The 23501-nt window shown below is 45.6% G+C and overlaps 1 protein-coding gene across 1 annotated transcript in view; it reads right to left on the reverse strand.

Annotated features, from left to right (window-relative positions):
- LY75 (lymphocyte antigen 75) overlaps positions 1-23501 on the reverse strand; it is a 133330-nt gene that overhangs the window by 82450 nt on the left and 27379 nt on the right. Inside the window, exons 6-13 of the mRNA XM_073545716.1 lie at positions 22946-23089; positions 22648-22833; positions 17378-17532; positions 16460-16570; positions 9097-9185; positions 8832-8998; positions 6248-6444; positions 4510-4652 (exon numbers count right to left, since the gene is read on the reverse strand). Of these exons, the coding sequence (XP_073401817.1) occupies positions 4510-4652; positions 6248-6444; positions 8832-8998; positions 9097-9185; positions 16460-16570; positions 17378-17532; positions 22648-22833; positions 22946-23089 (1192 nt within the window). The remainder of the gene's footprint in view (positions 1-4509; positions 4653-6247; positions 6445-8831; positions 8999-9096; positions 9186-16459; positions 16571-17377; positions 17533-22647; positions 22834-22945; positions 23090-23501) is intronic.

A 23501-nucleotide genomic window follows, 5' to 3' on the forward strand; every position in this document is an offset into this window, starting at 1 on the left:
CGCAGGGGGAGGGCGGCACGTGGAGGAACCTCCGAAGGGAGGACATCAGGACGTGCCCGCACGAACCCGGGGCCCGAATCAGGCAAAACCCCGGGGACTGCGCTACCAGCGTCGCAGGTAAGACAGCCCTGCGGACTCTACACGCCGGGACGGCCCTGGGTCTTTCATCCTGACAGGCACCGCCGCTGTCAGAGGGATTCCTTTCCAGGACAGGAACCCAACTGAAGCGGGGGAGAGGTGCCGCCCCTTATGTTTCAGTAGGTTCCTGTCCTGGCGGGGCGGATCCCTCTCTCATGTGGTGCTGTCATGGGTGAAGGGAAAATAGGCCTTCCACGTTCTATAGTATATTCTGGAAGATGACGGTTTCCTAGCACGGATCATGGTGTGAATTACTTGGTCTGACAAGCCTGATTTTTTCAGAAACGCGGTCTCAATGGCCAGGCCGTCAAATTGAGTGACCAAGAATTGGGGTGGCAGATCGGACCCTGAGACAGCAGATCTGGTCTGTCTGGAAGCCTCCAAGGCGCATCCACGAGATGGTTGATGATGTCCGCGAACCAAGCTCGTCTGGGCCAAACCGGCGCGATGAGGATGACTGGCACCCCTTCTCACTTGATCTTCAACAGTTTGGGGAGAAGAGGAAGGGGAGGGAATAGATAGGGGAGCGCAAACTGTGGCCAAGGAATGGTCAGAGCATTGACATCTACCGCGAGAGGATCGCGTGCTCTGGACACAAACTGTGGGACCTTCCTGTTCAGACGGGACGCCATAAGGTCCACGTCCGGGCTTCCCCATCGCAGACAAATCTGATGAAAGACCTCCTGATGCAAGGACCATTTCCCTGCCGCGAGGCCCTTGCGGCTGAGAAAGTCGGTGGCCTCGTTTTCCACGCCGGGGATGTGTAACGCGGATATCGCTGGAACTGAGGCCTCTGCCCAAGGCACTCCGAGTCCCTCCCTGGTGGTTGACGTATGCCACCGCCATGGCATTGTCCGTCTGGATCCGAATTGGCAGACCCCTCAGTTGCCTGTGCCAATGAAGAAGGGCCAGAAGAATTGCCCGTATTTCGAGGACGTTGATTGGCAGTGCTGCCTCCTGCGACGACCAACGCCCCTGGACGGTCAGATGGCGAAAGACCGCACCCCAGCCTAGGAGGCTGGCGTCCGTCGTCACCACTTGCCAATGCACCGGAAGAAAGGACCGGCCCTGAGAGATGAGAGGTGATGTTAGCTACCAATTGAGGGACAGTCTGACTCGAAACGAGTCAAATTGGACGATCCAGGGAGGAGACCGACTTGTTCCACTGCGCCAGAATGGCCTGCTGAAGTTGTTGCGAGTGTAATTGGGCGAAGGGAATCGCTTCCGATGTTGCCACCATCCTCCCCAAGACTCTCATGGCTCAACGGAGAGAAGTGGGCCGGGCACTCTGAAGCAAGCGAATATCCCGCCGGAGAGTTACTCTCTTCTCTTCGGGAAGGAAAACCTTTGCCTGATGGGTGTCGAAAAGTAAGCCTAGAAACACAAGACGTTGCGTTGGGACCAGGCAGGACTTTTTTCTGTTGATAATCCACCCAAAATCGGGAAAGGGTGTCGCAAACGATGGCGAGACTTTCGTGAGCCTGGGGCAAGGACGGAGCTTTGATGAGGATGTCGTCGAGGTATGGGAAGAGCACGAGACCTCTGATCCTTAAAATGGCCATCAGCGCTGCCATGATTTTCGTTAAAACCCTGGGAGCGGTGGCGAGACCAAACGGTAGAGTGACAAATTGGAAATGCTCCTGATGAATCGCGAAACACAGAAATTTCTGATGTCCTTGGTAGATGTGAACATGTAGATAAGTGTCCTGAATGTCTATGGAGCACAGAAACTCCTGTACCTCCATGGAAGCGATTACTGAACGAAGGGACTCCATTCTGAAGTGTCGCAGACGGACCCTTTTGTTTAGTAACTTTAGATCCAGAATGGGCCGAACCGTACCGCCTTTCTTTGGTACTACAATCAGGTTTGAATAGAAACCTGTGAAGCGCTCTGCTTCTGGAATGGGAACAATTACCCCCGAATCGAGGAGAGAGGCGATGGCAGTATGGGAGCCCGGGACCAGGGAGGGATCTTTCGGGGGGGGGGGGGGGGGGGGGCGAGTCCTTGATCTTGAAGGTTTGGTTGATCGCACCAATGAGGCTCTGGACCATATCCCTCATGTCCGCGATTTGGTCCGAGAAAAGCTCCAAAACATCCTCGGAGGACGCATCCGAGAAAGTTTCGCCTGGTTCAGGAGAAGAGGATCTGGCCGACCCGGGCCGCCGTAACGGGCTATGGGGCGAAAACGGAGCAAGAAGACGAATCGGAGCGGTGCCCCTGTCTGGATCTTTTGCAGCTAATGTTGGTAGGCTCAGCCGGAGCTTCCTGTGGCTTGCTGGGCCCTGCGGAAGTCTGCAGGGGCAACTTATCAAGTATGGAAACCAGGGTCTGAGACACTTTGGTGAGTACTGCCGCAGACTTAGAAAGAGGAAGCCCACTCTGGAATAGGGGTCTCACTCTCACTTGGGACAGCCGGGGGCTCCTGAGGGGTGGGATCAATGGGGTTGCTGCAGTCCTGACAGAGGGGAGAGGACTGACCTGATGGAAATTTGCATTTTCAAGCACTACATGCAAAGTGACTGACCACAGCTGAGGAATAAGAGGAAGTTGGGGGGCGAGAGCGAAGTGGCTTAGAATTAGACATGGTGAGCTAACCCACTAAGTAGTGCCAGACGGTTAGGGGACAGAGGGTGTCAGTCTGCAGTGCAGAGCTACTCACGGCACTGGTGAGCGGAGCGACTTCCAGCTATGTGCTCGGCTCACTTGGGGATGACTCCTGTAGACAGGGAAAGGCGACCGGCCCTCAGGTTGAAGAAAATGGAGGCTGTCTGGGAGAAAACGTGCTCTGCTGAAGTAGAGGGCGGTAAAAGTGGCCGGAAGAGAGGATGGGCGGAACCACTGCGCTTGGAAGCTGTAAAAGACCCGCTCGAAGCCCATAGGACGGCTGGGGGGAGTGGGCAGAACCATTCACCGCCTCTAGTCCCCTTAGTGTGGCGGTGGTCGGTACGAGACGGGCGGGAGAAAGCCCGCCCGAACGAGGGGGCGTGGCTACGCCCAGCACAAGGCCCGAATAGAAGCCGGGGCCTAAATTAGAAGTGGCGGCCGCCGGAGGAACGTGGTGCGGCGCGGAGGTATCCCGCAGGCCGCACTGTCACGGCGCTATGAGAGCACAGGGCTAGAGATGCCACAACGATGTCCGAGGCCTAAGCCAGCGCTTGCTGACCTAGGACCCATGGAGCAGGCGCTGTAGGAGGAAAGGTACATGGAATCCAGTGAGGGAATAAAACGTCCGTACCCCTTAGCGGACGTCCGTGCCTCCATCTACCGACAGGCTCTGGTGGGCGAGTGGGTAGGAGGCAGAGGCTAGAATCTGTGGTGGCCTGGACATGCATCAGCGTTAGAGGCTCTTGATCCTGCCGGCTAGACCTATGAGGATACAGGGTGGCAGTACACGCCGTACTCATAGTCTCTTTGTGGGAGTACAGATGTGACTGTTCACTCTGTATCCCTCCGGGAACCTGAAAGGGAACGACTCACGCTGAGGTAGATAGGGGTCTAATGAAAGACCTGAGTCCACCTCCTACTGACACTAAGCGAAACTGACTAATTGAGCGGCAGTCGGTGTGGTGTATATTGCGGAGGAGGAGCTAATTTTCTTATGTGCATAGTGTCAGCCTCCTAGTGGCAGAAGCATACACCCATGGTCCCTGTGTCCCCCAATGAAGCGATGGAGAAAGAACTTTTACAAACTGCTTAAAGGGCTTGTCCAGTCCTAACTGATAAGTCTGCAGTCACTCTGTGTGACCGCAGACTTATGAATCCCCCCAGAACACACATGGCGCAATGCGGGGATTCATCAGTTTCAGACCCGGGACCAGACAGTATGTATGCATTATATATACCCCTGGCCAGTGGACGCGGTCTCGCTCCATACACTTGTATGGGGCAAGGCCACACACTTTAGTCGGCGATGCCAACTAGCCGCCAGTGTTACTTAGTCATGGCACAGCCTCGGCTCAATACAAGTGTATGGAGAGCGAGGCTGCGCCCACTGGCCGAGAGTTTGTATAACTCATACATACCCTCCGGTCCCAGGTCAGAAACCGGCGAATCAACGCAGCGCACAGTGCGTACGTTGTGGGGATTCATAAGTCTGCAGTCACAAAGAGTGACTGGGACAAAACCCCTTTAAGGAAATGCAGCCAAAACGCACAGGAAGGATCTTCAAGAAAAATGGCGCAAAAATGTAGGCGATTCATGAAGCACTGTGCCCATAACAATCTCACTAGTTAAAACCAGCTGGAAAAACGGTCATATGCACATTGCAGGTAAAGTAAAGATTAGAGTATGTACAAAGATTGGAGAAAAAAAAACGTATCATAATAGAATAAAAAAAAGTGTTAAAGCCAAATGGTTTTTGAGTAACATACCCCAATGTCGGTTTCAGAAATGAATACAAGTTGTTCAGGTCTTCCATATGTGCAAAACTGACAAGGTGGCCGCCAAACTCCTCACAAATTCCCTCGGATTCTTCCCAAGTTTTCTGCCTCAAAAGTCTCTCTTTATGAAACAGCTGCAAAAAAAAAAAAAAAAAAATGCAGAATGTTATCAAGGGTCAAGAAATGGATATTTTTCTATGGAATTTAAATTTATCCAAATGCTTAACCCCTTCACCCCTGGGCGATTTTCCATTTTTCGTTTTTTCCTCCCCTTCTTCCCAGAGCCATAACTTTATCTTTCTGTCAATATCGTCATATGAGGGCTTGTTTTTTTGCGAGACGAGTTGTACTTTTGAATGACACCATTGATTTTTACCACCTAGTGTACTGGAAAACGGGGAAAAAAAATTCCCAAGTGTGGTAAAACTGCAAACAAAGTGCAATTCTGCAATTTTGGGGGGGCTTTTTTATTTACCTTGTTCCTTTTATGGTAAAACTGACCTGGCAATATGACTTCTCCAGGTCAGTATGAGAATGCAGATACCAATCAGTTTCTTTTCTATTTAAGTGGTAAAAAAAATTCCGAAATTTGTATTAAAGTTTTTTGAATTTGTCACCATTTTCCAAGACCTGTACCGTTACCATTTTTTGGGATCTGGTTCTGGGTGAGGGTTTATTTTTTTGCTGATGTTTATATGGATACCATTTTGGGGTACATACAATATTTTAATCGCCTTTTACTGCAATGCTGCGGCCACCCAAAAAAACAATTCTGGTGTTAGGATTTTTTTCTCGTTACCCTGTTTACCAATCAAATTACTTTATTTTATAGTTTGACAGATCGGATATTTCTGAACGCAGAGATACCAAATATGTGTATTTTGTATTAGTTTTATTTTTAATGAGGTAAAAGAAGGGCGATTTGAAGTTTTGTACTTTATATTTTTAAAACTTTTTTTTGTTTTAATTTATTTAATAGTCCCCTTAGAAGACTTGAAGCTGCGATTGTCCGATCGCCTGTGTTATACATAGCAGGACTTCAGCACGGCTATGTTAGCAAAAAAAAATCATGATCTATGAATGGCGGCCACAGGCCAGCGTCCACAGGAAGATATGACAGAGAAGGGTGTCTTCGGCAGATTCCCGGCTGTCACAACACATCCGCGCCCCGTAAGATGCTGGCTCAGTGTGCGAGCCCGCACCAAAAGCAGAGACACAGCCCATGACCTAAACAAAGGGGTTAAATAACAGTCGTAAAGGGGTTAAAAATGATCTGTACCACTCTTTTCCATTAAAAACACTATTAAATAGATCTCTCTGACCTGATGCGGCTGATGTATTTACTTTTAAAATCTGTGTCGAAATGGCTGTATTATCCCAATGTTAAAATGAAAGCGCTCATGAACCCAAGTGTATTTAGTCCTTGCCCCCCCCCCACAGACTGACTGACAGATGCAGCTTTTACTGAACAGTGTGAGATCTCAGGAGCAGCAGGGAGGAGGGATACTGAGGATTTGACAATCAGGCTAGGTGGGCAGAGTCTCAACAGCAGGAAAGAGGGACAATGAAGACACAGCAGGAAAGAGGGACAATGAAGACAATACAGCCATCCCGACATGGATTTTCAGAGTAAGTACAGCACTCTCATCAGGTGTGCATTTTGCAATGTGAAATCTGATCTATGGTTCTGTGTAAAACAAATGTCATCATACTTTGAATGATATCATACTTTGTAGCAATATAGGTCTGCTCCAGGCGTCCAGCCATCGGGACACGTGGTGGGAGGGGGTTTTGGCTTCTCCTCCTCTTCTGCTGCGCCAATTCTTTTTTTGCATATAGTCAAAGCTTTAAAAGTGTTACAGTCTTTGACCTCCCATTTTCCAATAGATCCTCCGGTGGCCATAACAACACATTCCCCGGCTAATGCTAGGGGAAAAAAAGTTTAAATTAAAATGCAAAATTTCTATGAATCTACAGAGAAAAATTAATGATCGATTACTAGAAAGCTATGAAAACATTGAGTGGAGGTTTGGGTGCAAAAAACACTGTTAATGAAAATTACGTGAAATTACAACCCTGAACCAGAAAATAAGTGACTTGGTCCCTCACTGCTACATCACCCACATATAGTCATATAGGTAACTAAGTACATTTTTAAAATATTACATGATTTCTGATCATTATATGATTTGTTGCCTACATTTATACCCTCCCTAGCTTGCTCTAATTTTCAGTTGTCTCTGAGCTGGAGGGGTGAAGCCCAGCTGCTACCATGTCTCTCATACACAGCACACACAGACGAGGGATTCTTCTCCCGTTCTCCGTGAAGAACATGTTCAGAACCAGCATAGAGATCATCATACAGCATTAGGACCAGTTTTCGTGTTAACTGCCATCCATGGTTTCCACAGATAGCCCTCGTACCTACGATACTCCATGGGACTGAACATGTCCGATTTTTTCCTCAGATCAAGTTATCTGCAGAAAATTTCGGAGACCTGTCCAATTTTGATCCGCGGGTCAGACATAAAATCGGCAATGCAAGTCTACGGGTCTATGAAAAAAATAAATAAATAAAAAAATAAAAATTCGGACCCTTGACACTCGAGTGCGGTCTGATTTTCATGGACTGACAGAGTGGGAAAGGTGGAGAAACTTTTTTTTTTCGTCTCTCTTTGTGTGAGAAAAACGGATCCCACTCTGATCAGAGTAATCGCACAATTTTTCTCGGATGTGGAAAAACCAGTCGTGCGGCATTACCCTGACTGACATAAAAGGCTAAGCAACGGCAGCCCTGTGTCTCTGCGCCTCTCGCTCTATAGTCTTCAAAAGGCAGCTGTAATCTGATTCCTCACTTTGCTGGCAGTGAATTTTTGCAATTTTTCACAGAGGATGAGAAGTTCAGAAAGCAAGAGTGGGACAAAGTGGCCGAAAAGTGGATAAAAAAAAAAAAAGGAAAAAAGTTTCTTATATTTGCTTGTACTAAGGATTTGTGCAAAGTTTCTTAAAATGACCATTTAAAGGAAATGACCATCTATGAGGACATATAACCGTGATTAAAATGGAAATTGTTATTAAAGCATATGGACATCTGCTGGTCCAATAAATAAAAATTATGTTATTTAAATACCAGCATTTATTGGGTAATAATCATTTTTATGTTAACTGGGTTTAATCACAGAATTTTTATAGTTTGACGCCAAGCCAGGACATAGAAGAATGAGAATCTGGGAGCGTCCACAGGATTTTCACTCTTATCTTTCTTCTCCTGAATAATCTTCTAAGTTGATTTATCACTAAATCAAAGTTCAACTGGTCATAAAACAGCTTAGAAGAAAATTTACAATGTCGCGAGTCAGGACAAGCTCACTGACAGAGTCATAGTCAACTCATTCTGCAGTCTATGTACGGTGAGGCTCTAGAAGCTTAAGGCTATGTACACACGTATGCAGAAATTTCCTGAGAAAAAACGGACTCCTTCCCAGGAAATCCGCAATTTTCTTTTTGCGTTTTTTTCAGGAGCATCCTAATACAATGAAATCCGCAGATTTTCTGCAAAATTAATAAACATGCTGCGTTTTTTTCCGCAATGCGTTTTTTTTTTGCGGAAAAAAACGCATCATGGGCACAAAGATTGCGGAATTCATTCTAATAGGATTCTTAATGTATGCGTTTAAGCGTTTTTGCAGAGGAAAAACGCGGCAAAAGCGCGAAAAAAAAACGTGAAAAATCCTGAACGTGTGAACACAGTCTAAGGTTAGTTTCACACTAGCGTTACTGGGCGCAGCGCACGGCCGCCGCTAAGCTCCGCCCCCAGCCACGCCCCCTCCTGTCAGCGCCTCCTCCGATTGCATGAGGCTGCATGCGATCAACGTACCCTATACTTAACGTTGGGCACGCTGATCGAGCGCTGCTACAATTTTGCCCGCGCATCCGCCCTTTTTGCGCTGCGCCGACGTGCACCAAACGCACTGTGTTGCTTTTTTGTGCGCTCGGGGCAGCGCAAAAAGGGCAGATGCGCGGGCAAAAGTGTATCAGCGCATGATCAGCGTACCAAACGCCAAGTATAGGGTACGCTGATCGCATGCAGCCTCATGCGATCGGAGGAGGAGCTGACCGGAGGGGGCGCGGCTGGGGGCGGAGCTTAGCGGCGGCTGTGTGCTGCGCCCAGTAACGCTAGTGTGAAACTAGCCTAAGAGTTAATTTTTGGCAATAGGGTTTATGGATAAAGTAAACCAAAAAAAAAAAAAAAACTGTCCCAAAAGGTGTTTCTAAACACTTGTAAGCATACGAAAGAAGAAGCGTGGGATTACCTGGCTGGCGGGTGTTCCAGTTAGAATAGGTGGGGTCTTTTGTTCCATTCCCGGTCTCCCAGTAGTAATCTCCAGTATTTTTAACATCTCGCAAACCCGTCCAGAAATATTTCCCCTCCATGTTATTCTGCTTTATTATTAAGGAGTTCAAGAATTCCTGCTCAAACCTGGAAATAAAAAAAAAAAAAAAAAGTTGAAGATAAAACATTAGGATTAAAAACATAACCTCAACTTTCAGTTACGCATTAAAAAAAAAAATCATTACTTGTTCATAACTGTGAGGTTGCATTGTGCGTCATATGACACCTCTGTTGTGTTGAGGAGGTAGCAGTATTCTCCATGTTTTCTCCAGTTCTACAAAGGAAAAATAAATAAAATTCATGTTACTTCGGAATGAAAGAGTACCCACTCAATTTCCCAGTACGAGCCCTCTCTGTGATTTTTATTGGCTGATGACTACGAAGATCCACTAACCTCCAAACATTAAACACACATTCGCAAAAAAAAGGCAACTTTTTTCAAAACTATAAAAAAAAATATCAATCATAATGAAAGTTTTGCAAAAATTATATATACGGTATATAAAAAAAAATAATAGTATCATAATCAAAATTCAGCTTACATGTTAACTCAGCCGCCAGTCAAAAATAGAAGCAGAGTTGGCTAATGTGGGCAAAAAAACTTTTATCGCCTTATTGGGGGGACACAGAATACCATGGGTGTATGCTGCTGCTGCTAGGAGGCTGACACTATGCAAAACAAGAAAATTAGCTCCTCCCCGGCAGTATACACCCACCGACAGGAACTAGGCACCTCAGTTTGTGCTTAGGGTCTGTAGGAGGCGGACCGGGATCTTCCCAGATCCGCAATGAACCTTTCTTTCCTTTAGGTGTTCTAGTGGAACTTTTTAATTTTTTTTGTCTTTTGTTTTGCAGATTCAAGTCGGGAAACAGGGTAGAAGTTCACCCTGCTTTCCCATATCAGGCGGCTGAGCGAGCAGTGTGGCTGATCCCACATCGCAACTCTCAGTACGCTGGCAGGACTTTTTCCATATCACCTTCTGGTGCTATGGGATGTGGACAGGTGGCTGGTCCTTGCCAAATCCCCCTCCTCACCCCTCTCTCGGGACAGGGCTGAGAGGAAGTCGGCGATCGCAAGATTTTCCTCGCCATCAAGAGGTTAATGCCGTCTTCTGCAGGATGCGGGTACAGAGGACAGTTGCCAGCGGCTTGCCACTACCCTTGTGAGGCCCCTGTGATCATCCTCTTCAGGGACGACAGGTAAGTGCCTGTACGATCCCTCCAGCCCGCAGCATTACCAAGAGGCACATCGGTGGAAAACTGGACAAACACATCAGGCTGTTTGAATCTCCCGCCCCTCTCCCTGCCTGACGGGCGCCGCTCTCATCAGCCGCGCGCCTCTCCACTTATGTTCAGGAGCTGAATACAGGGTTTTCTCTCCCCGTTGTCACAGCTGGGCAGGGTTTTCCAAAGCTTTTCTGCGCGCACAGTACCTCCTTACAGGCCTTCTCTTCACCTTCCTGGGCGATTCCATCACGGGGCTGCGGTGCCGACACTTTCACTTTCGTTTTCAGCTCCCGCTTCTCAGAGCGCCTCCTCCCCCTTCTGAGCGCGCTGGCCTCGCGCCTTTTTTAGCCCATCACAGAGCTCCTTGTTCTCTTCTTGTATGTCAGCTCCAATTGCGGCTCAGCCGCTAAGCTACGCCCACCGCTCACCTCATCAGGCATTTCCTGTTTTTTCGGTCCTGGCTTTCTGCTCTGCCTGGGGGACACTTCAGCGTTTCTGCTGCTCGCCGGAACTAGGTAGGCTCTGCTCTATGCAGAAATATTAGTCTTCCTCCGCAGTTCTTCCCCAATTCCCGCGGCCATTCAGCGCAGTTTTCCTTATGCCCAACCCTGCAGGGGAGCTCTGTTTCAGGCCCACCGCTACTCATTACGCCTGTGCGCGCTGTAAAAAGAAGTGGGCTTCGGGTCAGCCATCTCCTTTCTACCAGTCCTGCAGTCCTTCAGCCATGTCGGCCTCTCAGGAGCACACAGATTCCCGTGATGAGGGCACTTCCCCTCTCCCAGAATGGGCCGTAGCTATGTCTCAGTCGGTCTCCGATCTGACCAAAGTCTCTCAGTCCCTGGTCCAGGTCCTAGAACGTTTGCCTCAGCTATCTACAGCCACTGCTGCACCGACCGCCTCTCAAGGTGAGTCGTCCGCTCCTGACAGCGACCTTCAGAGGGACAGGCCGAGTAGGATGTCCAGGAAGCGTCTCCTATCGGGCTCGTCTTCCAGTTCACTAGGCCCGTCTGCTTCACCCAGGTGTCCGTCTTCTTCAGAGGACGACCTTAGGTCAGATGACGATCCACAATCAGGATCTAGTTCAGAAGCAGATGACATGTCTAAAACACGAAATATGGTCGATAGTCTTCTTTCAGCTATCTTCCAAACCCTGGAGATTAAGCACGACAAGCCCCTTCCTCAGGAATGTTCTGTTCCATTTAAACGATCAAGGCCTCCATCCAAAACTTTTCCAAACCACAAGGAGTTTGATACTACTCTAGCCAAACATTGGGAGCACCCTGAGCAACGCTTTTCGGGCCGCAGGTATTTAGATATTCTGTACCCATTTGAGGCCGATTTGCTTTCTAAATGGACCAAAGCCCCTGAAGTGGACCCTCACATTTCTCTCGCATAGCCTCTAAGACGGTTCTGTCCCTTCCAGACGGGGCATCGCTTAAGGATCCAACAGACAGACAGTTAGAATCTTTGGCGAAGTCTATCTTTGAGGCCTCCGGTGCCTCCCTCTGCCCTATTTTCGCCTCCTCCTGGGTGGCTAAAGTCATTTCGGCTTGGGCAAAAATTCTCCGCAGGGGCAACTTAGCGGCAGCTCCCCAGGACGAGCTGGCAGATCTAGCAGATCAAATTAATCATGCGGGTAAATACCTTTTAGCCGCCTCCTTAGATGTGGCCGGTTGCGTAGCAAGGGATAACAGCAATATAGTGGCTGTACGCCGAGTTCTTTGGTTAAAATCATGGAATGCGGATACCACCTCAAAAAAGTCGGTCACCAATCTGCCCTTCCATGGTTCTAGGCTCTTTGGGGCCAAGCTGGATCAAATAATCTCCGATGCCACTGGGGGTAAAAGTACTTCTCTCTCCCAGTCTCGACCAAGACGCCTTTTTAATAGAAAGGGTTTTCGGCCCTTTAGGCCTTTTCGTCCGTTCTCGTCCACAGAGAGATCTGTCCAGCAAGAGCGTCCTTCCGCATCTAGGGAGCGAGAGCAGAAGAAACCTTCTTACAAGCCCGCTCCCCGCTGGAGATCTAGAGGACAATACTCCAGGTCCTCAGGTGCCCGTTCCGGTAGGTTTGCCTCCAAGTGACGGGGCACCCCCACCAGGAAGTTTTTCCAGGGTGGGAGGCAGACTTTCCTTTTTCGTGGACGCTTGGCTGTCGGTTGTCAACAACGCTTGGGTCAGGGAAATCATCGCATCCGGTTACAAGATCGAATTTTCTTCCCCGCCAGACAGGCGTTTTTTCCTGTCTCGACCTCCAAGACAACGGTCCCACATTCCAGGATTCTTTCAGGCCGTCTCCTCCCTTCTTTCTGCCGGAGTGATTGTTCCCGTTCCCTCAGACGAACGGTTTTCAGGGTTCTACTCAAATCTCTTCGTAGTCCCGAAGAAAGACGGCTCCCTGCGGCCAATCCTGGACCTCAAATTGCTCAATCGCCACGTGAAGATTCTTCACTTCAAAATGGAGTCTCTTCAATCGGTGATAGCCTCAATGGAGCCCGGAGAATTTCTCTGTTCTGTGGACATACAGGATGCCTATCTTTACATCCCTGTTTGCTTGCAGCATCAGAAATATCTCAGGTTTGCGATTCAGGAAAATCATTACCAGTTCACGGCTCTTCCCTTCGGCCTAGCCTCCGCCCCCCGTGTTTTCACGAAAGTGATGGCGACGGTCATGGCCATCCTTCGATCCAGAGGGATTCTCATCATTCCTTATCTGGACGCTCTCTTAATCAAGGGCTCGTCCCGTCAAGACTGTCTCCTAAGTCTTCAGATAACCCTGGATACTCTCGACCGTCTCGGATGGTTAGTCAACAAAGAAAAGTCCGTCCTCAGCCCCACTCAGCGTCTGACCTTTTTAGGCATGGAGTTCGACACGAACCTGGCCCGGGTGTTTCTTCCGAGGGAAAAGTTTGCGGCTCTGTTCAAAGGGATTCGAGCCCTCAAACGGCCAACGCCCATTCCCCTTCGATTCTGCATGAAAGTTCTGGGGAAGATGGTAGCTTCCTTGGAAGCAGTGCCCTTCGCACAGTTTCACCTTCGTCCTCTTCAGCTGTCCCTCCTTTCAGTCTGGGACAAGACGACGAGGTCCTTAGACCGGCCCATTCTCCTCCCTCTCAAAGTGAGGCAATCCCTCACTTGGTGGACGATGTCTACATCAGTCCTCCAAGGGAGGTCCTTCCTCCCGCTTCGGTGGCAAATCACCACCGATGCCAGCCTCCTGGGTTGGGGAGCGGTTTTTCATCAGAGGACGGCCCAAGGACACTGGAACCCACAGGAAGCTCTTCTTCCTATCAATCTGCTCGAGATCAGAGCAATCTTTCTGGCCCTTCTTCGCTGGCAACCCCTTCTCGTCGGCAAGCCGATCCGCATTCAGTCGGACAACGCCACGGCTGTGGCGTACATAAAACATCAGGGCGGCACGCACAGCCACCAAGTCATGTCAGAAGTGGCCAGGATTCTGCGCTGGGCGGAACATTATGTCCCAGCAATCTCCGCCACTCACATTCCAGGGGTGGAAAACTGGGCAGCCAACTTTCTGAGTCGTCAAGGCCTAGCATCAGGCAAATGGTCTCTCCATCCCTCAGTCTTCGATCAGATATGCAAGCGCTGGGGTTCTCCGGACGTCGACCTCATGGCATCTCGGATGAACCACAAAGTTCCGCGCTTCGTAGCCAGGTCCAGGGACCCTCTAGCCGTCGCGTGCGACGCCCTAGTTATTCCGTGGTCCCAGTTCCAACTTTCTTATCTTTTTCCACCTCTTGCCTTGATCCCAAGAGTGGTCAAGAAGATAAAATCGGAAGGCGTTCCAGTAATTCTTGTGGCTCCAGACTGGCCGAGACGGCCTTGGTATGCGGAACTGGTGAACATGCTCGCGGACGTTCCCTGGAGTCTTCCAGACCGTCCGGATCTTCTCTCGCAAGGCCCCCTTTACCACGAGAATTCTCGGTCTCTGAATCTAACGGCATGGCCGTTGAGGCCGCAATCCTAAGAGAATCAGGTTTTTCCAGCCAGGTGATTCAGACGATGATCAAAGCCAGCCTCTTCCCGCATTTACCACAGGTGTTGGAAGGCTTTTTTCCGTTGGTGCGACGATAAAAAAGTTTTTCCAATGGCCTTTTCCATTCCGTCCATACTGGGTTTTCTCCAGTCTGGCTTAGATTCAGGTCTGTCTCTCAGTACCCTGAAAGGCCAGGTTTCTGCCTTGTCTATCCTCTTTCAAAGAGAGCTCGCTTCCTTACCGCAGGGTTAAGACGTTTCTCCAAGGAGTCGCTCATGTGGCTCCTCCTCATCATTCACCAATAGAACCGTGGGATCTCAATCTCGTTCTTGGCGCTCTCCAAAAGGCGCCGTTTGAGCCCATCCAGGACATTCCTTTGTCACTTCTGTCATGGAAGGTAACCTTTCTGTTCGCCATTACATCCATCAGAAGAGTTTCTGAGTTAGCGGCCTTGTCATGTCGTTCTCCTTATCTGGTGCTCCATCAGGATAAAGTCGTCCTCAGGCCCGTTCCTTCCTTCCTGCCAAAGGTGGTTTCCTCGTTTCACATCAACGAGAATATCGTTCTTCCATCATTTTGTCCGGCTCCTTCTCACCCTCTTGAGAAGTCACTCCACAAGCTGGATGTTGTTAGAGCCTTGCGTGTCTACCTCGCTAGGACCGCTTCACTTCGTCAATCCGATTCATTGCTGGTCATCTCTGAAGGTCACAGGAAAGGGCTTCCGGCATCCAAATCCACGATCGCTCGCTGGATTCGTTCTACCATTCAGGAAGCATACCGACTTCAGGAAAAACGGCCCCCTCCGGGAGCGAGAGCTCACTCCACCCGGGCTGTGGCAGCTTCGTGGGCCGTTCGACACCAGGCTTCGGCTCTGCAACTTTGCAGGGCCGTGACCTGGTCGTCCTTGCACACATTTGCGAGGTTCTACAGGGTTCATACCCATGCCTCGTCTGATGCAGTTGTTGGTAGGAAGGTTCTGCAGGCGGCGGTGGTGCACCGGCCGACCTAAGCCTTTCCTGTTCTTTCGTTCCTTATTGCTGTTCCCGCCCTTGGGACTGCTTTGGAACGTCCCATGGTATTCTGTGTCCCCCAATAAGGCGATAAAGAAAGATGGATTTTTGGTTCTTACCGTAAAATCTCTTTCTTGGAGCCTTCATTGGAGGACACAGCACCCTCCCTGCTTAAATTGTACCGTGTTGGGTCTTTGAGTCCCTTGTTGGGTTGGTACATATGTTTAGAGTGTTCCGTTGCTTCTCCTACTGCTTTCTCACCAACTGAGGTGCCTAGTGCCTGTCGGTGGGTGTATACTGCCGGGGAGGAGCTAATTTTCTTGTTTTGCATAGTGTCAGCCTCCTAGCAGCAGCAGCATACACCCATGGTATTCTGTGTCCCCCAATGAAGGCTCCAAGAAAGAGTTTTTACGGTAAGAACCAAAAATCCATCTTTCTCTATTACACAATACTGATAAATGAGACGCATGAAATCTGTTTATTTTGCACTGCTATTTTGAGGTTTAACATCCGATAATCAAGAACGAGTCATGTCACAACGCCAGATAGAACAAGAACGTACAATAAATTACTAATATAAGAGCCACGCGAGTTAGCGGAGGATGAAATCTCGTGACAGTGGATATTTCTTAAGAACATGGTCAAAGGACTAAGCTTCCTAGCAGGGAGGAGGGCGATGCTGCTGCAGATTTTCTAAGTGTTTTAAGTAACAGTGTGATGGGTGAAGGAGCGTCAGGAAGACATCTATTTAGTATAGAGTGCTGTCCATTTCACAGCATGATGACCTGTAACTATTTATTCTATTAGAGCCTAAAAATTAATCTTTTTGTGCTGTCGTATTTTTGATCAATGCTGTTAGAAACAGGTGCTGTCTGTACGTCATTGCTGGCACCTGATCAGTGCTGATCTCGCTTCCGCTTCATGATGGAAATATATGGCATGAGGCACGAAAAGGTTAAAAAAAAGGATTGCAACTATAATTCTATAGCTACCTAAAAGCTGTTATTTTGTACTGTTTAAGTGAATTTATCTGGGCCAAGGAGCTAAAAATAAGGTAAATTGTCTTAAAGTAAAGTAAAATAAAAGTAAAAAGTAAAAGTAAAATAAAAGTAAAAATAAAAGAAAAGTAAAAGAAAAGTAAAAGAAAAGTAAAAGAAAAGTAAAAGAAAAGTAAAAGAAAAAGAAAAAGTAAAAGAAAAAGTAAAATAAAAGTAAAAGTAAAATAAAAAAGTTAAAATAAAAGTAAAAGTAAAACAAAAGTAAAAATAAAAGAAAAAGTAAAATAAAACAAAAGTAAAATAAAAGAAAGCAATTTACCTTATCTGGAGGACATCCTGAGTCGGAGCTGGTGGCATTCTTTACCACACCAGGTTTCCTGCATATGGACTTCAAAGGCTCTGAACAGTTTCTTACTTGCCAGCGACCAGTCTGTTGGAAACAAGATTAAAAATATCATTTGCAATAAAATCTGGATCATTTTTTTTTTTTTAATGGCGATCTTCTCATTTTACCCAATGGTTAAACTAATAGAGTTCAAAGAATACAACTTTGAGATTAGTTCGTGATCCTACATTGTTGTGCACGTCTGAAAAGAGACACTATCCAAAAGGAGCACAAAGGGAGTCCTGCATAGCATATATTGCACTCCATGAACTCATTGGCTACAGCCTTAAAAATGAGATTTAAGTGAAAACCCTAGATGTAGACCCTAAGATGAACCATAAAAAAAATACTTAATACTAGTGATGAGCGAATGTGCTCGGATAAGATGCTAACCGTGTGTCTTCGGAGTTCTCGAATACCATGTTCGAGACGCCTCAGCTGCATGTCTCGCTACTGTTCTACAGACACCCAAAAATGCAACACAGTGTGTTTGGCGCACATCGCCGCAGCGCCAAAAGGGCGCAAGCGCGGGCAAAATCATACCAGTGCGAGGCCAGCGAACCCAACGCTAAATATAGGGTACGGTGATCGCATGCAGCCTCATGCGATCATAGGAGAAGCTGACCGGAGGAGGCGCTTAGCGGCAGCCCTGCGCCTCAGAACGCTAGTGTGAAACTAGCCTTAGCCCTCGAGCATGCTCAGATAACACCTTATCCCAGCATGTTCGCTCATCACTACTTATTGCATATCCACAATTAAAGAAGCAATAACCGTAAAAATGAGCAAATTTCCCCGCGCCGTAAAGAGAACCTTCTGCAGTAGCATTGCAACACAAGTATAAAAGATACATACCTGTCCAGAAAAGGACACACAGTTCGGAGTCACATTGAAAAAAGGTACTGGCTCTTTTAGATCCCAGTATGTAAATTGTACTTCCGTTCCATCCGACCACTTGAATAAATTGGGGAATGACTGGCTTTGAAATCCCGACCAAATATTTTCATTTTCTATAAAATTAATAAATAGCAAAAACAACAGAAGTGATGTGTGCTAGAAAAAAAAATAAACGCTCAAAGACCAGGAAAGTAGTGAGTGGTGCAAAGTAATTCCACCGGCTACAATTAGTACTTTCTAGGGTGCTCTTTAAAATCTGTGGATAAATTTAAATAAAAAGGTGCACTGTTTCAGGCGCAGACCCCTTAGTATACACTTCGCAAGAAGCTCACAGTTTTACACTTTCCTTTGTGTTGTGTGGTGCACAGTATTACATGCTGGATGTAAGGTCTGTGTTTCTAGGATTCTGCTGTCGTCACTAGGTCTCCTGTACTAGCACAGCTTCATTCCTTAATTACTTTTCCTTTTTCTTATGCGTGTGATTTCTTCTAGCCATTTTGCCAACAGGCACTGATGCTGAGGAGTAAGCAGTTTCCTCCTCCTCTCTACACTCATACACAGCTTGTATAAATCACCCAGCGAAACTCCGATCAGTAAAGTCTGTCTCATCCTCCTTCAATAAATACTTTGGTCCCTCTCCACTGTTTGAACTGCCATGTACATCCCCGCTGATTTCTCTGCTGCTACCTTGCCCTGTACATCCCCGCTGGTTTCTCTGCTGCTACCATACCATGTACATCCCCACTGGTTTCTCTGCTGCTACCTTGCCCTGTACATCCCCGCTGGTTTCTCTGCTGCTACCATACCATGTACATCCCCGCTGATTTCTCTGCTGCTACCTTGCCCTGTACATCCCCGCTGGTTTCTCTGTTGCTACCTTGCCATGTACATCCCCGCTGGTTTCTCTGCTGCTACCTTGCCCTGTACATCCCCGCTGGTTTCTCTGCTGCTACCTTGCCCTGTACATCCCCGCTGGTTTCTCTGCTGCTACCTTACCCTGTACATCCCCGCTGGTTTCTCTGCTGCTACCTTACCATGTACATCCCCGCTGGTTTCTCTGCTGCTACCATACCATGTACATCCCCGCTGATTTCTCTGCTGCTACCTTGCCATGTACATCCCCGCTGGTTTCTCTGCTGCTACCTTGCCATGTACATCCCCGCTGATTTCTCTGCTGCTACCTTGCCATGTACATCCCCGCTGGTTTCTCTGTTGCTACCTTGCCCTGTACATCCCCGCTGGTTTCTCTGTTGCTACCTTGCCCTGTACATCCCCGCTGGTTTCTCTGCTGCTACCTTGCCCTGTACATCCCCGCTGGTTTCTCTGCTGCTACCTTACCCTGTACATCCCCGCTGGTTTCTCTGCTGCTACCTTACCATGTACATCCCCGCTGGTTTCTCTGCTGCTACCATACCATGTACATCCCCGCTGATTTCTCTGCTGCTACCTTGCCATGTACATCCCCGCTGGTTTCTCTGTTGCTACCTTGCCATGTACATCCCCGCTGGTTTCTCTGCTGCTACCTTGCCCTGTACATCCCCGCTGGTTTCTCTGCTGCTACCTTACCCTGTACATCCCCGCTGGTTTCTCTGCTGCTACCTTACCATGTACATCCCCGCTGGTTTCTCTGCTGCTACCATACCATGTACATCCCCGCTGATTTCTCTGCTGCTACCTTGCCATGTACATCCCCGCTGGTTTCTCTGTTGCTACCTTGCCATGTACATCCCCGCTGATTTCTATGCTGCTACCTTACCATGTACATCCCCGCTGGTTTCTCTGTTGCTACCTTGCCATGTACATCCCCGCTGGTTTCTCTGCTGCTACCTTGCCATGCACATCCCCGCTGGTTTCTATGCTGCTACCTTACCATGTACATCCCCGCTGGTTTCTCTGCTGCTACCTTGCCATGTACATCCCCGCTGGTTTCTCTGCTGCTACCTAGAACACTATGGTTAGGAACAATTAAAGCATATAGCCCACACACCAAGGAGCAGTCTGCTATTGAATCTACATCGGAAGCAACAGCACTGCCAGCTATGTAAAGATGTCAAAACTAAAGGAACACAAAGAGCGCAATAGGGTCTTATCCGGGTTAATGCTGGAAAAGTAATTTAGATTATACTCACCCTTTTTAGGAGAGGTTCAAGCATGTAGGATCAATAATCTGCTTGCTGCACGTCCAAAGGTCAGCTCTGTGACCGCTTACACATCAGATTTTGGAATAAATTCTCGGACTTTTGTGCGCTACCAGATAAATTCACCAATCCAATATTTAGGAGAAAGATTAATCCATTTATTTCCCAACGCGTTTCGAAATGTATACCATTTCTTCATGAGGGGATGACAATATATGATCAAACAGAACTGTCACAAGTTATATACAGCATGATTTAAAAAAGCGGCGCCAAAAAGGTCACATGTCATCTGGTGCAAATGTCAGGGTTCAAAGTATCACAGTTGAACTAATGCACTAATTAATCTCAATTCATTAAAAGCAATGTTTTTATTATAGAAAAAAATGAAGAAAGAAGAAGAAGAAAAGAAGACCGAAAGAAAAATATATATATATATTTAAAAAAACGAACTCATGACATCTAAAAAAACTTTTTGGCAGAGAAATGTATATCTTAGTGCACTGAACCACGGTCAGGTCATACCTGACAGAGAGGGAGAAAAAAGGACTAGTGGAGAAAAAATAAAATGTTATAATTAAAAATGATATGTATAATTTATTTGACAATAAAGGAAACTTTCTCTTGCTTTTTTAAAAAATGTATGAATCACCAATTAAAAAAATAAAAAATATATATGTGTCCGTGGATACTGCAATTGATTATAAAAAACTCTCACACGTCACTTGAAAAGGAGACGTTGGTTTCATTCACAAATATTCAGAATATCTGATAGTAGGAGGGCAAAGACACTGACTACGAAGAGCTTGCGTAGCGTTCGATGAAAGAAACCAGGATCGCTACCCGTGTTGTCCCTCATAAAGAGGGAGAGAAAGATAAAGGAGGAGAAAAAGAAAAGAACCACTCATCTTCAATACAGGAAAAATAACACTATTTTCTCACAGAAAAAATAATAATATGTATATAAAAGTATGTAGTAAAAATATATAAAAGAAAGGGAATAAATTGATTCATCCACATTATAGAAATAAAATACATGGAATAAAAAGTCGCACATAAAAAAGGGGTTTAAACATACCAGATTAGATAAAATTCATTCTGAATAACAGATACATACATCATTAAAAATTATTAAAAGAGAAAATCATCAAATTTATTCCATTCCAAAGAAAAAACTCTGAAATTTCGTTTAAACCAAATGGCTTGAGTGTATTTAACCTATAGATCCAAAATACTTCTTTTCTATTTAATTGCCCTATCCTGTCAGGAAAATTAGCAGGAATATGTTCAATTGGGCTGATTTTTAGTCCACTTGGATCCTTATTATGTTTTATAGTGAAATGTCTAGAAAGACCATGTTGTAAAAAACCTTTTTTTGATGTTACATCTATGCGAATTAACCCTTAAATGTAGCGGTTGGGTTGTTCTTCCAACATATTGTTTTCCGCATCCACACTCAATAAGATATATTACAAATTCCGTAGTGCAACTCAAATAATTCTTTATAGGAAAAATTTCATTGGTGGTAGATGATTTTACAGATTTTTCTCTATGAGTAATAATATTACAACAGAGACAGTTTCTCTTATTCCCTTTCTTTTATATATTTTTACTACATACTTTTATATACATATTATTATTTTTTCTGTGAGAAAATAGTGTTATTTTTCCTGTATTGAAGATGAGTGGTTCTTTTCTTTTTCTCCTCCTTTATCTTTCTCTCCCTCTTTATGAGGGACAACACGGGTAGCGATCCTGGTTTCTTTCATCGAACGCTACGCAAGCTCTTCGTAGTCAGTGTCTTTGCCCTCCTACTATCAGATATTCTGAATATTTGTGAATGAAACCAACGTCTCCTTTTCAAGTGACGTGTGAGAGTTTTTTATAATCAATTGCAGTATCCACGGACACATATATATTTTTTATTTTTTTAATTCGTGATTCATACATTTTTTAAAAAAGCAAGAGAAAGTTTCCTTTATTGTCAAATAAATTATACATATCATTTTTAATTATAACATTTTATCTTTTCTCCACTAGTCCTTTTTTCTCCCTCTCTGTCAGGTATGACCTGACCGTGGTTCAGTGCACTAAGATATACATTTCTCTGCCAAAAAGTTTTTTTAGATGTCATGAGTTCGTTTTTTTAAATATATATATATATTTTTTTTTTCTTTCGGTCTTCTTTTCTTCTTCTTTCTTCATTTTTTTCTATAATAAAAACATTGCTTTTAATGAATTGAGATTAATTAGTGCATTAGTTCAACTGTGATACTTTGAACCCTGACATTTGCACCAGATGACATGTGACCTTTTTGGCGCCGCTTTTTGAAATCATGCTGTATATAACTTGTGACAGTTCTGTTTGATCATATATTGTCATCCCCTGATGAAGAAATGGTATACATTTCGAAACGCGTTGGGAAATAAATGGATTAATCTTTCTCCTAAATATTGGATTGGTGAATTTATCTGGTAGCGCACAAAAGTCCGAGAATTTATTCCAAAATCAGCTATGTAAAGATGTTACATATGCTCACACACTAAATAGCAGCAAAATGGTTAGAAACTTAAGTCTTTTTGGAAAGCAAATAGAAGTGTCTATAAACTTTGAAATCTACCCTCCATCTCTGTTTTAGTACATTGTATTTGACATGAAAGGACAATGCTGTGGCATATTTTCTTATAACTTTTGTTGTTCTGCTCCTCTGTTATTCATCCAGGAAACAAATGACAGGATTGATAACTGTTATCAATCCTCTTGTCAATAGGGAAAATATTCCTAAAAAGTCTCACACTGTCAAATTAAATAGTGGCAGAAAGTACAGAGACACATCCTACTGACCAGGAAAATGGCTACGCCCATTTGTACATTTATTCATACATTTCCAGGAGGAATTTTGGAATAATGTCACAATCCAGAGACTTTAGTATAGACGCTCCAGTATCATCTCATTTGGGATAAAATTATTTAGCAAAATACAAACATCATGATGGACAAAAGATCTAGTTGAAAGAAGAAACCTGTGAGGCATTCGTGGAAGACTACGATATGCAAGTTATCTAAAATAATACCCCATTAATATTACATACCGTTCTGAAACTTAGTCACCACCAGTTCGATATCGGCCAGAGAATGAAGGCTGATTAGACTTCCGTTCTCTTTCTTGCAGGACACATCGGCTTCCTCCCATGCATTGGACTCTTGTGTCTTGTAGCAAAACCCGTTGTATGCCGTCCAGTGTGCGGTGCACTCTGTTTCAGAGTAATGCCAATAATCTGCCAAGGGACGACCAAGGAGGCAAGAATACAGAAAAGCAAATCAATTAAGATTTTTCTCTTACGCCATTTTTTTTTTCATAAAAGTTGTCATTTTGTCCAAGCTTCTTACCCACAGGATCAGATTTGGTCTCATTTACGGCTTTCTTACAAACATACGGCAGGGCGGCATCGCATGGAAAGAACTCAAATCGACCAGAATTCACATTCAGTTTTCCACAACTTGAACCATCTATAAGTGAAAATGCAGAGATGCCTAGAAAAATAAAAACGGCAAGGGTCAATAATGTATTTCTTGAAAGCAGATATGTATCAGACGCCAATCAAGCAGCAGCGTACAAGAAGCCGGAATCTCCAGTTACGCGACAAGACTCGGCACAGATTCCTTGAATACTATTGCTATTAGGATTCATAGTATTTCACCTTAAAAAAATAAAAAAAATATATATATATATATATATATATATATATATATATATATATATATATAATAAAAATTGTAAAACGCATGAGAATTTTTTTTTTGTATACAAGAAAAAGACAGGTTATTTTTCATCAATGCAGTAGACTAGAGCAAAAGTTTCTCCTACCCATTGACCAGTAAATGATGTACATCACTCTGGTGACATCCATGTGTTGTTCCAGAGTATTTCATAGGCTCACTAACT

This window comes from Dendrobates tinctorius, unplaced genomic scaffold, assembly GCF_039654945.1.
Source record: "Dendrobates tinctorius isolate UK_male_01 unplaced genomic scaffold, ASM3965494v1 ptg000143l, whole genome shotgun sequence".
Classification (NCBI taxonomy): domain Eukaryota; kingdom Metazoa; phylum Chordata; class Amphibia; order Anura; family Dendrobatidae; genus Dendrobates; species Dendrobates tinctorius.